General features: G+C 31.8%; 4 protein-coding genes across 5 annotated transcripts in view; 3 read left to right on the top strand and 1 right to left on the bottom strand.

Moving 5' to 3' along the window:
* Nucleotides 1–14738, top strand: part of LOC125878257 (early nodulin-like protein 1) — a 404259-nt gene that overhangs the window by 388989 nt on the left and 532 nt on the right. For both annotated transcript variants that reach the window (XM_049559463.1, XM_049559462.1), the window contains exon 2: nt 14389–14601. In XM_049559463.1, the coding sequence (XP_049415420.1) occupies nt 14418–14601 (184 nt within the window). In that variant the 5' untranslated portion in view covers nt 14389–14417. The remainder of the gene's footprint in view (nt 1–14388; nt 14602–14738) is intronic.
* LOC125878244 (transmembrane 9 superfamily member 9-like) lies at nt 325–5195 on the top strand. Its single transcript, XM_049559452.1, has 7 exons — nt 325–496; nt 2386–2550; nt 2635–2744; nt 2844–2952; nt 3062–3174; nt 3309–3459; nt 3874–5195. The coding sequence occupies exons 1-7, from the start codon at nt 374–376 to the stop codon at nt 5029–5031; spliced, it is 1929 nt and encodes a 642-aa protein (XP_049415409.1). The 5' UTR covers nt 325–373; the 3' UTR covers nt 5032–5195.
* Nucleotides 6711–7679, top strand: LOC125841675 (fasciclin-like arabinogalactan protein 14). The gene has a single exon (XM_049520842.1). It carries the CDS (start codon nt 6711–6713, stop codon nt 7677–7679), a length of 969 nt encoding a protein of 322 aa, XP_049376799.1.
* Nucleotides 8223–9438, bottom strand: LOC125878260 (uncharacterized). Its single transcript, XM_049559466.1, has 2 exons — nt 9324–9438; nt 8223–8413 (listed from the first exon to the last, which is right to left on the bottom strand). Exons 1-2 carry the CDS (start codon nt 9436–9438, stop codon nt 8223–8225), a joined length of 306 nt encoding a protein of 101 aa, XP_049415423.1.

Here is a 14738-nt window from a genome sequence, read left to right as displayed (position 1 = left end):
ATTTATTTAAATAGCAAATATCGTTATGAATTGTATAACAATCAATCGCTATAATAATAAAAGAAATCTCAAACTAACGATATTATTATAGCTCATCACTACAAACAATCAAGAATTTCAAACTCAATAATGTTATTATAGAAAAGTTTGATTGCATAGTGTATACAGAATTATACTGTACTATCTTTCACAGGTCAAATTTATCGCGATTCTAAACAAATACTTTATTAAATTAAAAAAATATATGAGTACTTTTTTTTCACCAAGTGGGACCCTGAAAAACGCATTTATATAGCAAAAAACGCTGGTCTCGGTGTATTTTTTTTGGATCTGAAGAAACTCCAATTCCCAAATCTAAACGCCATTTTTCACCATGGGAAGAGCTCGGCGATCTCTGCTAATTCCTTCATTGATTTGCGCTATTTCTCTTCTGCTTACATTCCACAATGCCTCCTCTTTCTACCTCCCCGGTGTTGCGCCTGAAGATTTCCAAAAGGTCAGCATTTTTTCTCGAAATTTCTTCATGTTTACGTATGTGTGTCATTGTTATTTTCGGATATCATGAGGCAATTTGGCTAAAGTTTGAATTTAGATCGGTTAGATTAATCACTCTTGTTGGAAAAATAAAAAAAATGTAGATATTCCGAAGCTGTGTATAAATTACTATATACGATGTAATTCTTCTAATGTGTGTACACAAAATGGAGGTGCATTGTTATTTTGGGATTTCATGAGGACAATTGGCTAATTTTTGAAGCTTGATCGGCTAGATTAATCACTCTTGTTGGAAAAATGGAAATGTAGATGTTTCGAAGCTGCGTATAAATTACTATATACAATGCAATTCTTATCGTATCAAAATGTTTACGTATGTGTGTGCACAAAATTGAGGTGCATTGTTGTTTTGGGATTTCATGAGGCAATTTGGCTAAATTTTGAAGCTAGATCAGTTAGATTATTCTCCTGTTGGAAAATAAAAAATTAGATATTCCGAAGCTGCTTATAAATTACTATATAAGATGCAATTCTTCTTGTACGAAGATGTTTCATGTATGTGTGCACAAAATGGAGGAGCATTGTTATTTTTGTTGATAGTTTCGGATATCATGTGGCAATTTGGCTGAAGTTTGAACCTAGATCGGTTGGATTATCACTTTTTTTTTTTGATAAATACAAATGTAGATAATAGGGGAGCCTTGGAGAAACGGTAAAGTTGTCTTCGTGCGTGTGACCTAGAAGCAGTCATTAATGCTTGCATTAGTGCTGATTGTCTACATCACACCCCTCGGGGGGGCAGCCTTGGGATGCTTTGTGCACCGGACTATGTGTTAATAAAAATGTAGATATTCCAAATCTGCGTATTAATTACTATATACAATGCAGTTCTTCTCGTATCAATATGTTTATGCATGTGTGTGCACAAAATGCAGGAGCATTGCTTTTTTGTTGCTATTTTCAGATATCAAGAGGTAACTTGACTTAGGTTTGAAGCTAGATCTGCTAGATTAATCACTTTTAAAAAAAATATATAAAAATGTGGATATTCCGAAGCAGCATATAAATTACTATATGTGATGAATTCTTCTTGTATCAAAGTGGTTGTCAAAGTGGTGAAAACTGCACATTTTAAATTGTTGATGAAACTTGAAAGTTTATTTTTGTTTGAATATCTGGAAGCAAAGTGTCAAACATTTTTATTTTAATTACTGTGTTTGAATATCCTGTCTAAGGGAGTGAGAGTGTGTGTGTGTATTAAATGCTTTGTTAGGTTATTTACTGTTTGATTTGTGTTAGGTTTACAGATCTCTGTTGGGGTCTAGGTATGGTTTTGTGTTAAATTTTGGTGCTTTGATTTGTGTGTATGTGTGGCTACTGTTGTAGAATCTAATTGGGTTTGATGGTTTATATTTACCTTGATTGGTGAGATGTTGAATTTTAAATCATCTGGATTCACCAATTGAATGAATAAGGAAAACTATTGCGAGAAAGCTGAGAATGAATAAAAATGGCATTGAGGCATAGTTACACCAATTCTACTTAATGAAGAGAGAGAATGAATACAATGATGCAGAAGAATTGTTTTTGATGAAGAATTCCCTCAGAAGAATTGTAGTTGTGTATAAGCAGATTATATAGACTTGTTGGGTCACCTCACATATATCTAGGTCAGATTATGCCCAAAAAAATTAGGCACCTATTTGTTTCATTGGTGAGTAGTGCAAGCTGGATAAATTGTATATAGATTTTGTTGTGTGAAAGTTCCTTTACTATGTTCTTGGGCAGGGTGAGTTTATTTTTTAAAATCATTGGGAGTTTATTCTTAACCCTAAAAGAAGGGAATCCATAGGCTTTTCTGACTCTGGAAGGTAACGATGTTTGTTGCAGGGAGATCTTCTGTCTGTGAAAGTGAACAAGCTGACCTCTACAAAGACTCAGCTTCCTTATTCGTTCTATTCTGTTCCTTTCTGTCGTCCAGAAAATATCATTGATAGCAGAGAAAATCTTGGAGAAGTGCTTCGTGGTGATCGAATTGAGAACTCCCCTTTTACGGTCAGCTTCATCTACTTTATCACTTGATTTATTTGCTTTATCTTATGATAACTGACCTCTTTTAGATGTATGTTTATACTGCAGTTTAAAATGAGGGAGCCAGAGATGTGTCATGTTGCTTGTAGGCTTGTACTTGATGACAAGAAAGCTAAGGAATTTAAAGAAAAAATTGAAGATGAATATCGTGTGAACATGTAGGTCAATTATTCTCTTGAGGAAACAGTGTCATTTTCCAGCCTTTTAAAAGGATCATATTCTTCTCTTTCTAACAATTTTCTGGATTCATGTGTCAGGATACTAGATAATCTGCCTTTAGTTGTTCCAGTTCGTAGGTTAGAGCAAGAAGCCCCTCCTGCCTATCAGCAGGGAGTTTATATTGGTGTAAAAGGACAATATGCTGGAGTAAGGAATTTTATTTTACTTCCCATAACACGATGTAGAACTGATTTTATATGTAGTAGAGTTAAATTTCATTATGGTCTACTGATTTACCTCGTGTGATTGCCTGCAGAGCAAGGATGAGAAGCATTTCATCCATAACCACTTGACATTTACTGTTAAGTACCATAAAGATTTGCAGACAGACTCGGCCAGAATTGTGGGATTTGAGGTCATGCCATTTAGGTTTGTTTTTAAGGCTACTCATATTTCTGTCTGCACTTATAGGCTGAGGCATAATGTAATGTGTAAGATTTCACTTGCTCTTATTTTTTAATCTTTTGGTGCCAAGGAACTGATATGGCTGATAATATTTCCAGTGTTAAGCATGAATATGATGGCAAATGGGCTGACAATACCCGTTTAACAACATGTGATCCACATGCTAAACGAACGGTATCTAACTCAAATTCCCCTCAAGAGGTTGAGGCTAACCAAGAAATCATATTTACATATGATGTTGAATTCAAGGTAACTTATCGAATCTTGTTAGATATGGCCACTCAATGTGATACTCCCCCCATCCCAAAACAAGTGTAACCTTAGCAAAAATCGTGTTCATTAAGAAATCAATAAATACAATGTGTAGTTTACTAAACTACCCCTATTTAATAAACATCTCTTGAAAATTTAACTTTGTTAAAAAGTTGGAGTATAAGGATATAGTTAGAAAAAATACTAATTTTTATCTTGAATTTCTAAGGTGCCTCGTATTTTGGGACAATTTTTTTGCTAAGGTGACACTTATTTTGGGATGGAGGGAGAAGTTACTAGTCTTTTTTGTAATTTTATGTTATCATTTTTCAGTTTAACCTTTGGAGATTTATAGGGGATATTGGTATTATATAAAACAGATTTTGTATGATTATCTGGTTTGTATTGCAGGAAAGTGATGTGAAGTGGGCCTCACGATGGGATGCCTATCTTTTGATGGCTGATGATCAGATACACTGGTTCTCGATAGTAAATTCTTTAATGATTGTGCTGTTCCTATCAGGCATGGTGGCGATGATAATGTTGAGAACACTTTATCGTGACATTTCCAAGTATAACGAACTGGAAACCCAGGAGGAGGCACAGGAAGAAACAGGATGGAAACTAGTCCATTCAGATGTTTTCAGGCCTCCAAGTAACTCGGATTTGCTTTGTGTCTATGTTGGAACTGGTGTACAGTTTTTCGGTATGATGCTTGTGACCATGATGTTTGCCGTCCTGGGGTTCCTCTCCCCTTCAAATCGGGGTGGGCTAATGACTGCAATGCTCTTGCTCTGGGTTTTCATGGGACTCTTTGCAGGTTACTCTGCTTCCCGTCTCTATAAGATGTTTAAAGGTACAGAATGGAAGAGAATCGCTCTGAGGACAGCATTTTTGTTCCCAGCTACTGTCTTTGTCATCTTCTTCGTGTTAAATGCACTCATCTGGGGTCAAAAATCATCTGGGGCAGTGCCATTTGGAACAATGTTTGCTTTGGTGTTCTTATGGTTCGGAATATCAGTCCCTCTTGTGTTTGTTGGCAGTTACGTTGGTTTTAGAAAGCCAACCATTGAGGATCCAGTAAAGACGAATAAAATACCCAGGCAGATCCCAGAGCAGGCTTGGTACATGAACCCCATCTTCTCAGTTCTTATTGGAGGCATACTTCCATTTGGAGCCGTCTTCATTGAGCTCTTTTTCATTCTCACCTCAATCTGGCTGAACCAGTTTTACTACCTCTTCGGTTTCCTCTTCATCGTTTTTGTCATCCTGATAGTCACCTGTGCCGAGATAACCATCGTACTATGCTATTTCCAGTTATGCAGTGAGGACTACTTGTGGTGGTGGAGATCCTACTTGACATCAGGCTCGTCCGCACTTTACCTGTTCCTTTATGCTACCTTCTATTTCTTCACCAAGCTTGACATCACTAAGCCTGTTTCCGGGATCTTGTATTTCGGTTACATGTTGATTGCTTCATATGCATTTTTCGTCCTGACCGGTACCATCGGTTTCTACGCATGCTTCTGGTTCACAAGACTCATCTACTCGTCTGTGAAGATTGATTGATTGATTCTCCAGTTCACTGGTTTGTCTGTCAACAAGAATGCTGTAGAAGATTACAATTGAATATCCAAAGTTTTGAACATAAGATTATTACAATATTTTAGTAAAAATTTCCAGTATTTAGTTCAGAACAAAAGCTTTCTTTTTTTGTTCGATAGAGTTCAGATATCATGTAAGTTCTTACAACTTATGAATGTGTTCCTTTACCAGTTGGTGAAGTTGCAGTTTTAAATACTTTCTTCAATTTTCTTAGTCTTAAAGACAAAAGAAAAAAATAATGCAAGTATCTCTTCATTTCGCAAATCGAACAAATAAAAATGGACATCTATTTTTAGTTTAATATAGGGGACGAGGAAGTATTAAATTTCTAAGATTGACAAGATTTGCTGTTTTAGTAATAAGTTGTACATTGGAATAGGGAAAATCCATGATTTAATATATAATAATGATTGAGTATACAGTAAAATATTTATAGCTATTTAATAGATTTCTTTCGGTAAACTCATATATTATACACTAGATCCGACGATGAGAGTTCTTTTATGAATACTCTACGAATATATGTATGTTTTCTTTGTTGAAAAAAATGCTTTAAGAAACATCCCTTTACAAAGTTAAAGTGATTTCCAAAAAAGACACTTATTTTAACTGAATAACTATTTTTACTCATACAATTTAAGTTATATATACCAACAATATAAAAACTTTTAATACAAAAAATTATATATAGTTTAACCTATTATTATATGTAAATTATCATTTTCATTAGGATAATTACCGACGATGAGAGTTCTTTTATGAATACTCTACATATATGTGTCTTTTCTTTGTTGAAACAAATGCTTTATGAAACATCCCTTTACAAAGTTAAGTGATTTCTAAAAAAGACACTTATTTTAACTGAATAACTATTTTTACTCGTATAATTTAAGTTATATATACCGACAATATAAAAACTTTTAATACAAAAAGTATATGTAGTTTAACCTATTATTATATGTTAATTATCATTTTCATTAGGTTAATTATCGATGAATACTTACAAATTACAATAGATATTAACCTTTAACAAAGACACACTTGTTTCAACTGAATAACTACTTTTACTCCTACAATTTCAATCATATATACTGACAATATAAAAACTTTTAATACAAAAAAGCATATGTAGTTTAACCTATTATTATATTCTAATTATTATTTTTCATTAGGTTAATTACCAATGAATACTTACAATAGATATTACTCTTTAATTAATTTATAAATAACCTAATTATCTAATTACTCTTTTTGCTCTTACTGACAGTGCATAGAATTTAAAATTAATCGAAAAAAGAGACTTTTTCTTCTATATCAATGCAATTTTCCTAGGTATGGTCAAAAGTAAATTCACAATACGAGAAAATTATGCTTACAAGATCTTATGTAATTAGATTATTAAGACAAGATTAGTGTTGTGTAAGTATAACAACTGTCCCAAAAAGAATGATTATTCTCTTCCACCATATCCTCCTATCCACTAAACAAAATTAATCACCCCTAAAATAGGCGCAAATTATTTCTCCCCACACACACTAAGTCCTCATATCTCATTATAAATATTCACCTCTTCATTTTTTTCTTACCACCATCACATCATCAAAATCAAATCGAATCAAACAATATTTTAATATAATCCAAAAATGGTTAATTTCAACACTTCACTATTAACTTTTTTCTTCTTCCTCTTGTTATCCCAAGCTAAGTCTTTTAACATTACCTCTCTACTTAACCATTACTCATCTTTTAGCAATTTCAATAATTACCTAACTCAAACAGGAGTGGCTGCCGCGATTAATTCGCGGCAGACAATCACTGTCCTAGTTGTTGAAAACAACAACTTATCGCCCCTCAAGGGGATGTCTCAAGACGCGATAGCCAACATCATGCGTGTGCACGTCTTACTTGACTATTATGATGTTCCAAAGATGCAGATGTTGCCTAACAAGACCATGAAGACACCTACTCTGTTTCAAACGACGGGTTATGCAAAAAACGATCAAGGGTTTTTGAACATGACTGATTTGGGTACTGGAAGTATTTCATTAGGCTCAGCTGCAAAAGGAGAAACACTCGGGTCAAAACTAGTTAAATCTATTGCATCGCAACCTTATAATATTTCGATATTGCAAATTAGCAATGTTATTATTCCATCGGGGATCGATTCATCAACACCAACATCTCCTCCACCGTCTTCGCCACCTGCCCCTGCCCCAATAAGTAGTGCACCAACATACTCTCCAGCTTCTTCGCCCCATGGATCATCTGCCGCCCTTGCCCCTGGTGCGTCTCCAGCTTCTTCGCCCCATGGATCATCTGCAGCCCCTGCCCCTGGTACTGACACAAGACCTGGTACTGACGCAGGGCCTGCACCAGAATCAGAGGCTGCAGAGACCCCTACAGAGGCTACCCCTGCACCGGCTCCACATCATTTACCACCCAAGTCCGATGCACCAACTGCAGATACTCCTGCAAGTGCATCAGATGATGCACCAGGGGCTGATGCACCAGCACCAGCTCCAACAGGGGATCATGCTAGTCCTAGTTCTATTTTAGGTGTTAGCTTAGTTTTCGTTGCAATGACGAATTTCTTTCTCGTTTTAGTGATTTAGATAGCGGAGATTGATTTAGAAATCAATAACTTACTTTAGAAGCCTCGTTCAAGAGGGGTTGTATCGGAATCAATTTTTCTACTTTATGAGTTATTAATAAATCTTTTCCGATGCGAATCCTCATTTTTCTAATTTCCTTTGACAAGAAAAACCTTCTTTAACGTGAAGGGTTCAATAGGAAATGAAACTTATGTTAGATTTATTATTTGTTCAATAAAAATAACCCCAAAACATAGATAAAATCATCATTTTTACAAGTTTAATTTATTATTAACTTGACATTAATGATTTAAGTTTGTAAAATCTAATACATTTCAAAATTTAGCATTCGAATATGTGTGAAATTGTTGAAATTCAAGAACAAATTTCTACGACTTGAAATCTAATTTAAATTTAATCGCATAAATCTAAAAGTGATAAAATAAATTAGACGTATCCAAACATAGAGTTATAGTAAAATTCGAAACAAACGTTTAAAAAGGGTTATAAGTTGAGAAAATTAAGCAAATAATGCTACTATAGTAAATTTTTTTCTTTTATGAGTCACTTGCGAGGATGAGTATCTTTAGGGCCACCAACTCCGGTGGCTACCTTGGCAACGTCGACGGCGGAAGCTTCGGGTTTCTTCATAGCGTACATAGTACCGTACCAAACCGCACCGGTGATAGCTAAACCGGTGATAGTCATTGTAGTAATGCTATATGGCAAACGCCCTCTTTGATGTAGTATAGTACCTGTATAGAGATAGATTCAAGATTTAAATTTAACGAATTAAAAAAAAACGTTTGCTCTATTACCTAATCTTCTGATATGCGACAAAAGTCTCCTCTTTTAAATATCGTGTCACTAGTGATAAGATTAACCTTGAGCAATAATTAATTAACGATAATAACTTAACTTCTACTAAATTTACCTTTTATGTTTTGAAACTGTTTTGTAAATACCGCTAGAACCTAATGCAACATTGAATAACACTAGATTTAATATTTAATTAGAATTAAATAATATCGATAAGACTTTAGCACTTGTGCATATTTACTATGGACAATTAATACTCCCCCTATTCCATAATAATTGAATTTCTGAGGGTTTTCCATAATAATTGAATTTTTGAGGGTTTTCTAATTGTTCAAATTTTGAAGGGAATGTCCCAATTTTCTTTTTTCATATTTACCCTTTTATTTATTAAAATTTTATATTTTATAAGAGATAAAATAGACCACTTACAAAGTTATATTTCTCAGTGAGGACAATGGTGAAAATTGTGATTGTTTATTTATTAAAATTTTATATTTTATAAGAGATAAATTAGACTACTTATAAAGCTATCAATGGTGAAAATTGTGACTTAAATTATGTTCTTCAATATTTTTCCACAAATTTAGTTAATATGAAATAAAATGAGTTTAACTAATTAATACCAATTTTAGTAACTTTTTATTTGCTCTGCATAAAATTCAATACAACATTTAATTATCATTTTGCAATCTCACATAAATAAATCAAATATAAGTTACAAGTTAATTTTTGTATTATTTATACAAAGTAAAAAAAATAAATGAAATTACTTAATCTTGTCCAAGTAATTTTAGCATAACTAAATTAAAATTACCAAACGATTCGTAAATCGTCGTTTTAGAGTACCTGGATTGTGGCCTGGTGGTCTCCTAGAGGACTCAACACCAGCTTTTTTCACTTCTTCTGGACTCATTTTGTGTGTATCCGCCATTTTTCTCCATTCTTCATTATTTTCTGCCATTATTAAAGTTTTTATTTTTTTTTGCTTTGTTTTGGGGAGTGGAATATTAGAAATTAGAGTGACAAAGAAAATTAGGGTTTTTCATTTTGCATGATTTTATTAGGAAGTAGAGGACGTGAAAAAATGACACGTTGTGATAAAACACATTACATGTGTCTCTTTTTATAGTGTTCGGTTGATGATGACTCATAGTTACTTTGGGATGCATAGGTTTTATTATTCTCAGAGTTTAAATCTAAGACCTTTAATCATAAAAAATAATAATTAAGAATTGAATCGGCAACTTTTAATTAAAGAAGAAATAATTTTATCTATAGCACAATTACAATATATGTTATTTTAATTGTTGTGTGGCATTTTTTTTTATTACTCATTCTATGTTTAATCATAGTAATGGAATTTGATTATTTTGAATTTATACGGCGTAAATTTTATTTGGAGAAAAATGCTTTTTATTAAAAAAAAATTATTAATTTTTAGAGTTTGAATTTGAGACTTCGATCTNTTTCACTTCTTCTGGACTCATTTTGTGTGTATCCGCCATTTTTCTCCATTCTTCATTATTTTCTGCCATTATTAAAGTTTTTATTTTTTTTTGCTTTGTTTTGGGGAGTGGAATATTAGAAATTAGAGTGACAAAGAAAATTAGGGTTTTTCATTTTGCATGATTTTATTAGGAAGTAGAGGACGTGAAAAAATGACACGTTGTGATAAAACACATTACATGTCTCTTTTTATAGTGTTCGGTTGATGATGACTCATAGTTACTTTGTGATGCATAGGTCTTATTATTCTTGAGGTTTAAATCTGAGACCTTTAAACATAAAAAATAATAGTAATTAAGAATTGAATCTGCGACTTTAATTAAAAAAGAAATAATTTTATTTATGCACAATTATAATATATGTTATTTTATTTATTTTAATTTACGTGACATATAAAATTTGAAAAGACAAACATTGATTCCTTATTTTTTTTAATTGTTGTGTGGCATATTGTTTTTTATTACTCATTCTATGTTTAGTAATGGTTTTTAATAATTTGATTATTTTGAATTTATACGGTGTAAATTTTATTTGGAGAAAAATGTTTTTTATTAAAAAAAAGTTATTAATTTTTAGAGCTCGAATTTGAGACCTCTTTTAGAGAGGAAGCAACCACATCTGTGTTCAAGGCTTATGGATTGAATTCTGTCAGCCTCACGATATAATTCGAGTAAAGCTTTGGTTACTGGCAAACGCTTCTCCAAATGAGACCTTCTCGAGTTCTATATGGTGTATATACACAAATTATATTAAATACACACTATGTTATATAACATATCCAGAAATATGTGAATCACACTAAATATACATTATATATATGTATCTGACGGAATTGACATATATTTAAAGTACATAATTGACATATATTTAAAGTACATAATTGACATATATTTAAAGTACATGATACACAAGCGAGACATGAAAATGACAAATGAGATAGGAGGAAAGTAATGGAAGGAAACGAGTGAGATTTATCTATATATCTTAAATAGGTGTAAATCTATTTGTATATAATGTTATACAAGACTTAATTTTAATTCTATGCATCCAGAGATGCATAAATCTAAATACAAACATATTTGAACACACCTAAAAATTTGATAACGTGTATCTAGTTAATTAACTATTTCTAAATTAGTGAAATTAGAAGTATTAATTAACTTTTAAATTAGTGAAATTAGAAGTATTAAAATGTTCCGATATTCTTATAAGTTGAGCTATGATTGTACAACAGTTCAATTTCTTTTTTCTTTTTTGATAGTTTTGAAAATTATAGTGTTGCATTTACTAAAATTGTAACAAGTATTATGTAACCCAGCAACCCTCCTAGTGTTGCCCCAAGGTAATGCATATTAAGCTATTAACATATTACTCCCTTCAAAAAAAATATCATGGAATTTAAAAATGAAAAGAAATCAATCTTGTTATCCTAAACTAAAATTATATCAAATATCAAAATGTCCTTTAATCTTCACGATTATATTACAAAAGAAGGGCATCATTCTATTTTTTTAAAGAGAGGGAGTAACATCTTTTAGTACCAAAAATAAAATAAAATTGAAATGTTCAAAAACAAATTTTAACTTCTACGTAGCCACTACGTCAAAATTTTAACTTTCAACCACTACACCAAAAAATGATTTAATTAATAACAATAACTTAATTATCACTAAATATAATCTAATTAATAATAAGACAATTAACCCTCTTTGTATATATCCTGAAAAGCCTATAGCAACATTAATTTAGCACTTAACTAATGCTGATAAAAACATTAATACTCGATGAAGCCTGATTTCAAATTTCAAAAAGGTCCTAAAAACCAATTGTACAAAAAGTTGAAAAAAAAAATTACAAGAGCTCAAGGCAGATGTAGCTTACAATATTTCCAACACAAATGTACATAGGTAAAAACTAAAACTCGTTAAATATTCATAAAAAAATTAAAATTCTGAATTGGCCTCTAACTACTTGCGTAAGATAGATGTAGCTTATAATCAATAAGTTAACAATAGAACTCAATATTTCCAACACAAATAAATATTTCTTAAATTAAAAGAGATTGAAATTTCAACTACATCTATTTGGAAAGAGTATCCTCAAAAAGTACAAGTACATTATTTAAAATTCTGAATCCGTCTCTGATTACATCTACTTGCGAGAAGTATCCTCGGGACGAACAGTACCCGAGGGCACTCTCGCAAGAGGTGGTTGCGATTTCTTGTTGATGTAAGTCATGTAGTACCAAATACCGCCAACAACAACAGCAGCGCCTAGCGCCATAGTGCCCGGACTATACGGTAAATTTCGCCATGGCTTATTTACATCACCACTAGCCATTTCTTCTTCTAATATTGAGAAATAAAAATTTCTAAACTTTATAGTTATTTTATTTTTCTTTGTAAGACTTTGTTACATTTTATTTTTTTTCATATATATATGTAGAAGTTTGGTGTAGGTATGAGGAGATGAGTAGACACGTTACTCTTTTGTGTCATGTTATGAGAAGTTTGCTTTTGCATGTACTTTAACATGTGGCATTTTTTCAATTTTGTTTGGTTTTGTTACTACTTGAGTTTTTCTTATTTAGAGGATAAGTGATGGCGTATGTATATCATCTTAAACTTATGAGTAAAATTAATTAAATACTTTAAATTACAGAAAAGCATTGAAAATATTTTTGAATTTCACGTAAATTATTAGTCTTAAAAATATCTTTCTATTTGATTAATTAAACTTAGTTATATTTTCTATCTGCCACAGCTACATATAGCAAGAGGTTTTAGAGTATGAGACTCTTAATAAAAAGTCGAGAGAAGTGTTGAATACATTTCTAAATTAGTTAAGTAAAAGAGTATTTTTAAAGTTCTCAATAATTCAAAATTTGAAACTAATAATTTACGTCAAATTTAAAGGTATTGGAAATACTCTTCTCTTTAAATTAGCATAATATTGTTTAGTCTCAATTGCACAAGTGTCTCCTTGCAAAATAAACGTTAGCTTATTCACTTCAAGCATGTCACCTTAGTTTTATTAGGGGGAAAATGTCTGAAATATATCTGAACTTTAACCAAAATTTAAATATATTTCAAACCCTTTCCTAGTAGTATTTCCATTGAAATTGACATATATAATTAAGTTTTGGTGAAATATTTTATATAATTAACTAATTTAAATAATAGTCGTTTCCGAACACATGTAAAAGATTTTTTTTTATGCTACAAAACCTCAAAAGTCTTTTTCTTCTTAAACTTTATGTTTAATCAAATCGTGTCACATGAATTAAAACATTGAATATCTTTTTGGAAAAATTGCAGAAATCCCACCTTTTAGTTTACTTATTACCATTATCCCCTATAAGTTTTACAAATCTCCAAAGTCCCTCATTTTAAAAGTATGTGATTTCTGTAATTTGCCCAAAAAAAAATTCCNCTAGTAGTATTTCCATTGAAATTGACATATATAATTAAGTTTTGGTGAAATATTTTATATAATTAACTAATTTAAATAATAGTCGTTTCCGAACACATGTAAAAGATTTTTTTTTATGCTACAAAACCTCAAAAGTCTTTTTCTTCTTAAACTTTATGTTTAATCAAATCATGTCACATGAATTAAAACATTGAATTTTTTTTGGAAAAATTGCAGAAATCTCACCTTTTAGCTTACTTATTATCATTATCCCCTATAAGTTTTACAAATCTCCAAAATCCCTCATTTTCGCGCATCAGATTAGTGTATCTCGCGCATCAGATTAGTGTATCTCGCGCATCAGATTAGTGTATCTCGCGCATCAGATAGTGTATCATGTATAAAATGTACATCATATTAGTGTATCTCGCGCATCATATTAGTGTATCTCGCACATCAGATAGTATATCATGTATAAAATGTAAATCAGATTAGTGTATCATGTATAAAATGTAATGTATCTTACTTAACGATTAATGTATCTCGCGCATCAAATTAATGTATCAACGCTTATATTATTGTATCCGTTTGAGGGATTTCTGTAATTATAAACTTTTAAGGGATAAATTGTAATTTTGCCTTAAAAGTATGTGATTTCTGTAATTTGCCCAAAAAAAAATTCCCTTTGTTCTCCTTCGACCTCTTTTACTGCACTTTGGGCTTTCATCTAAAGTTGGGCTAGAGACCCTCCAAGCCCAAGTATGAATATAAAAAAGCCCAACAAAAATTTAACCGTTAGTATCCTTCAGCCCTATTATTCTAACGGCTAGTTTTCTTGCTCCTTTTTAGCTGCAATTTAACTCTTAACGGCTAGTTTTCTCTACACTATATATATTACAATAAATCTATAGACTTTTGTAAAATCATCAAACAAATTATTCATCGGCCCTCAATTTTCCTTTTCGAAAGCTACATAATAATACGTCGAAAAAAGCTGTTTTTGAGCTAATTACTTCATACTCAATGGCCGGTTTTTCAAGAAATGTGTTTGTAATGGCAATTCTGTTTTCCAGTCTATTGAGCTTCACAGAAGCCAGAGATCATTTGGTTGGTGGAAAAACTGATTCTTGGAAAATCCCATCCTCCGAATCGGATTCCCTCAATCGTTGGGCTGAAAAATCGCGATTCCTAGTTGGAGATTCTCTTGGTATGTTAAAAAATTCTCAACTTTATAATTTGCATTTTCATTATACTTTAAATCGTATTTATGACATATAAATTGAAACCGAGGGATACTACTAGTGCAACCATAAAATGTTAGAAGGGACAAATCAGGGGCGGACC

The sequence above is a fragment of the Solanum stenotomum genome, chromosome 10, assembly GCF_019186545.1.
Source record: "Solanum stenotomum isolate F172 chromosome 10, ASM1918654v1, whole genome shotgun sequence".
Taxonomy (NCBI): domain Eukaryota; kingdom Viridiplantae; phylum Streptophyta; class Magnoliopsida; order Solanales; family Solanaceae; genus Solanum; species Solanum stenotomum.
This window is presented reverse-complemented; position numbering and strand designations above follow the sequence as displayed.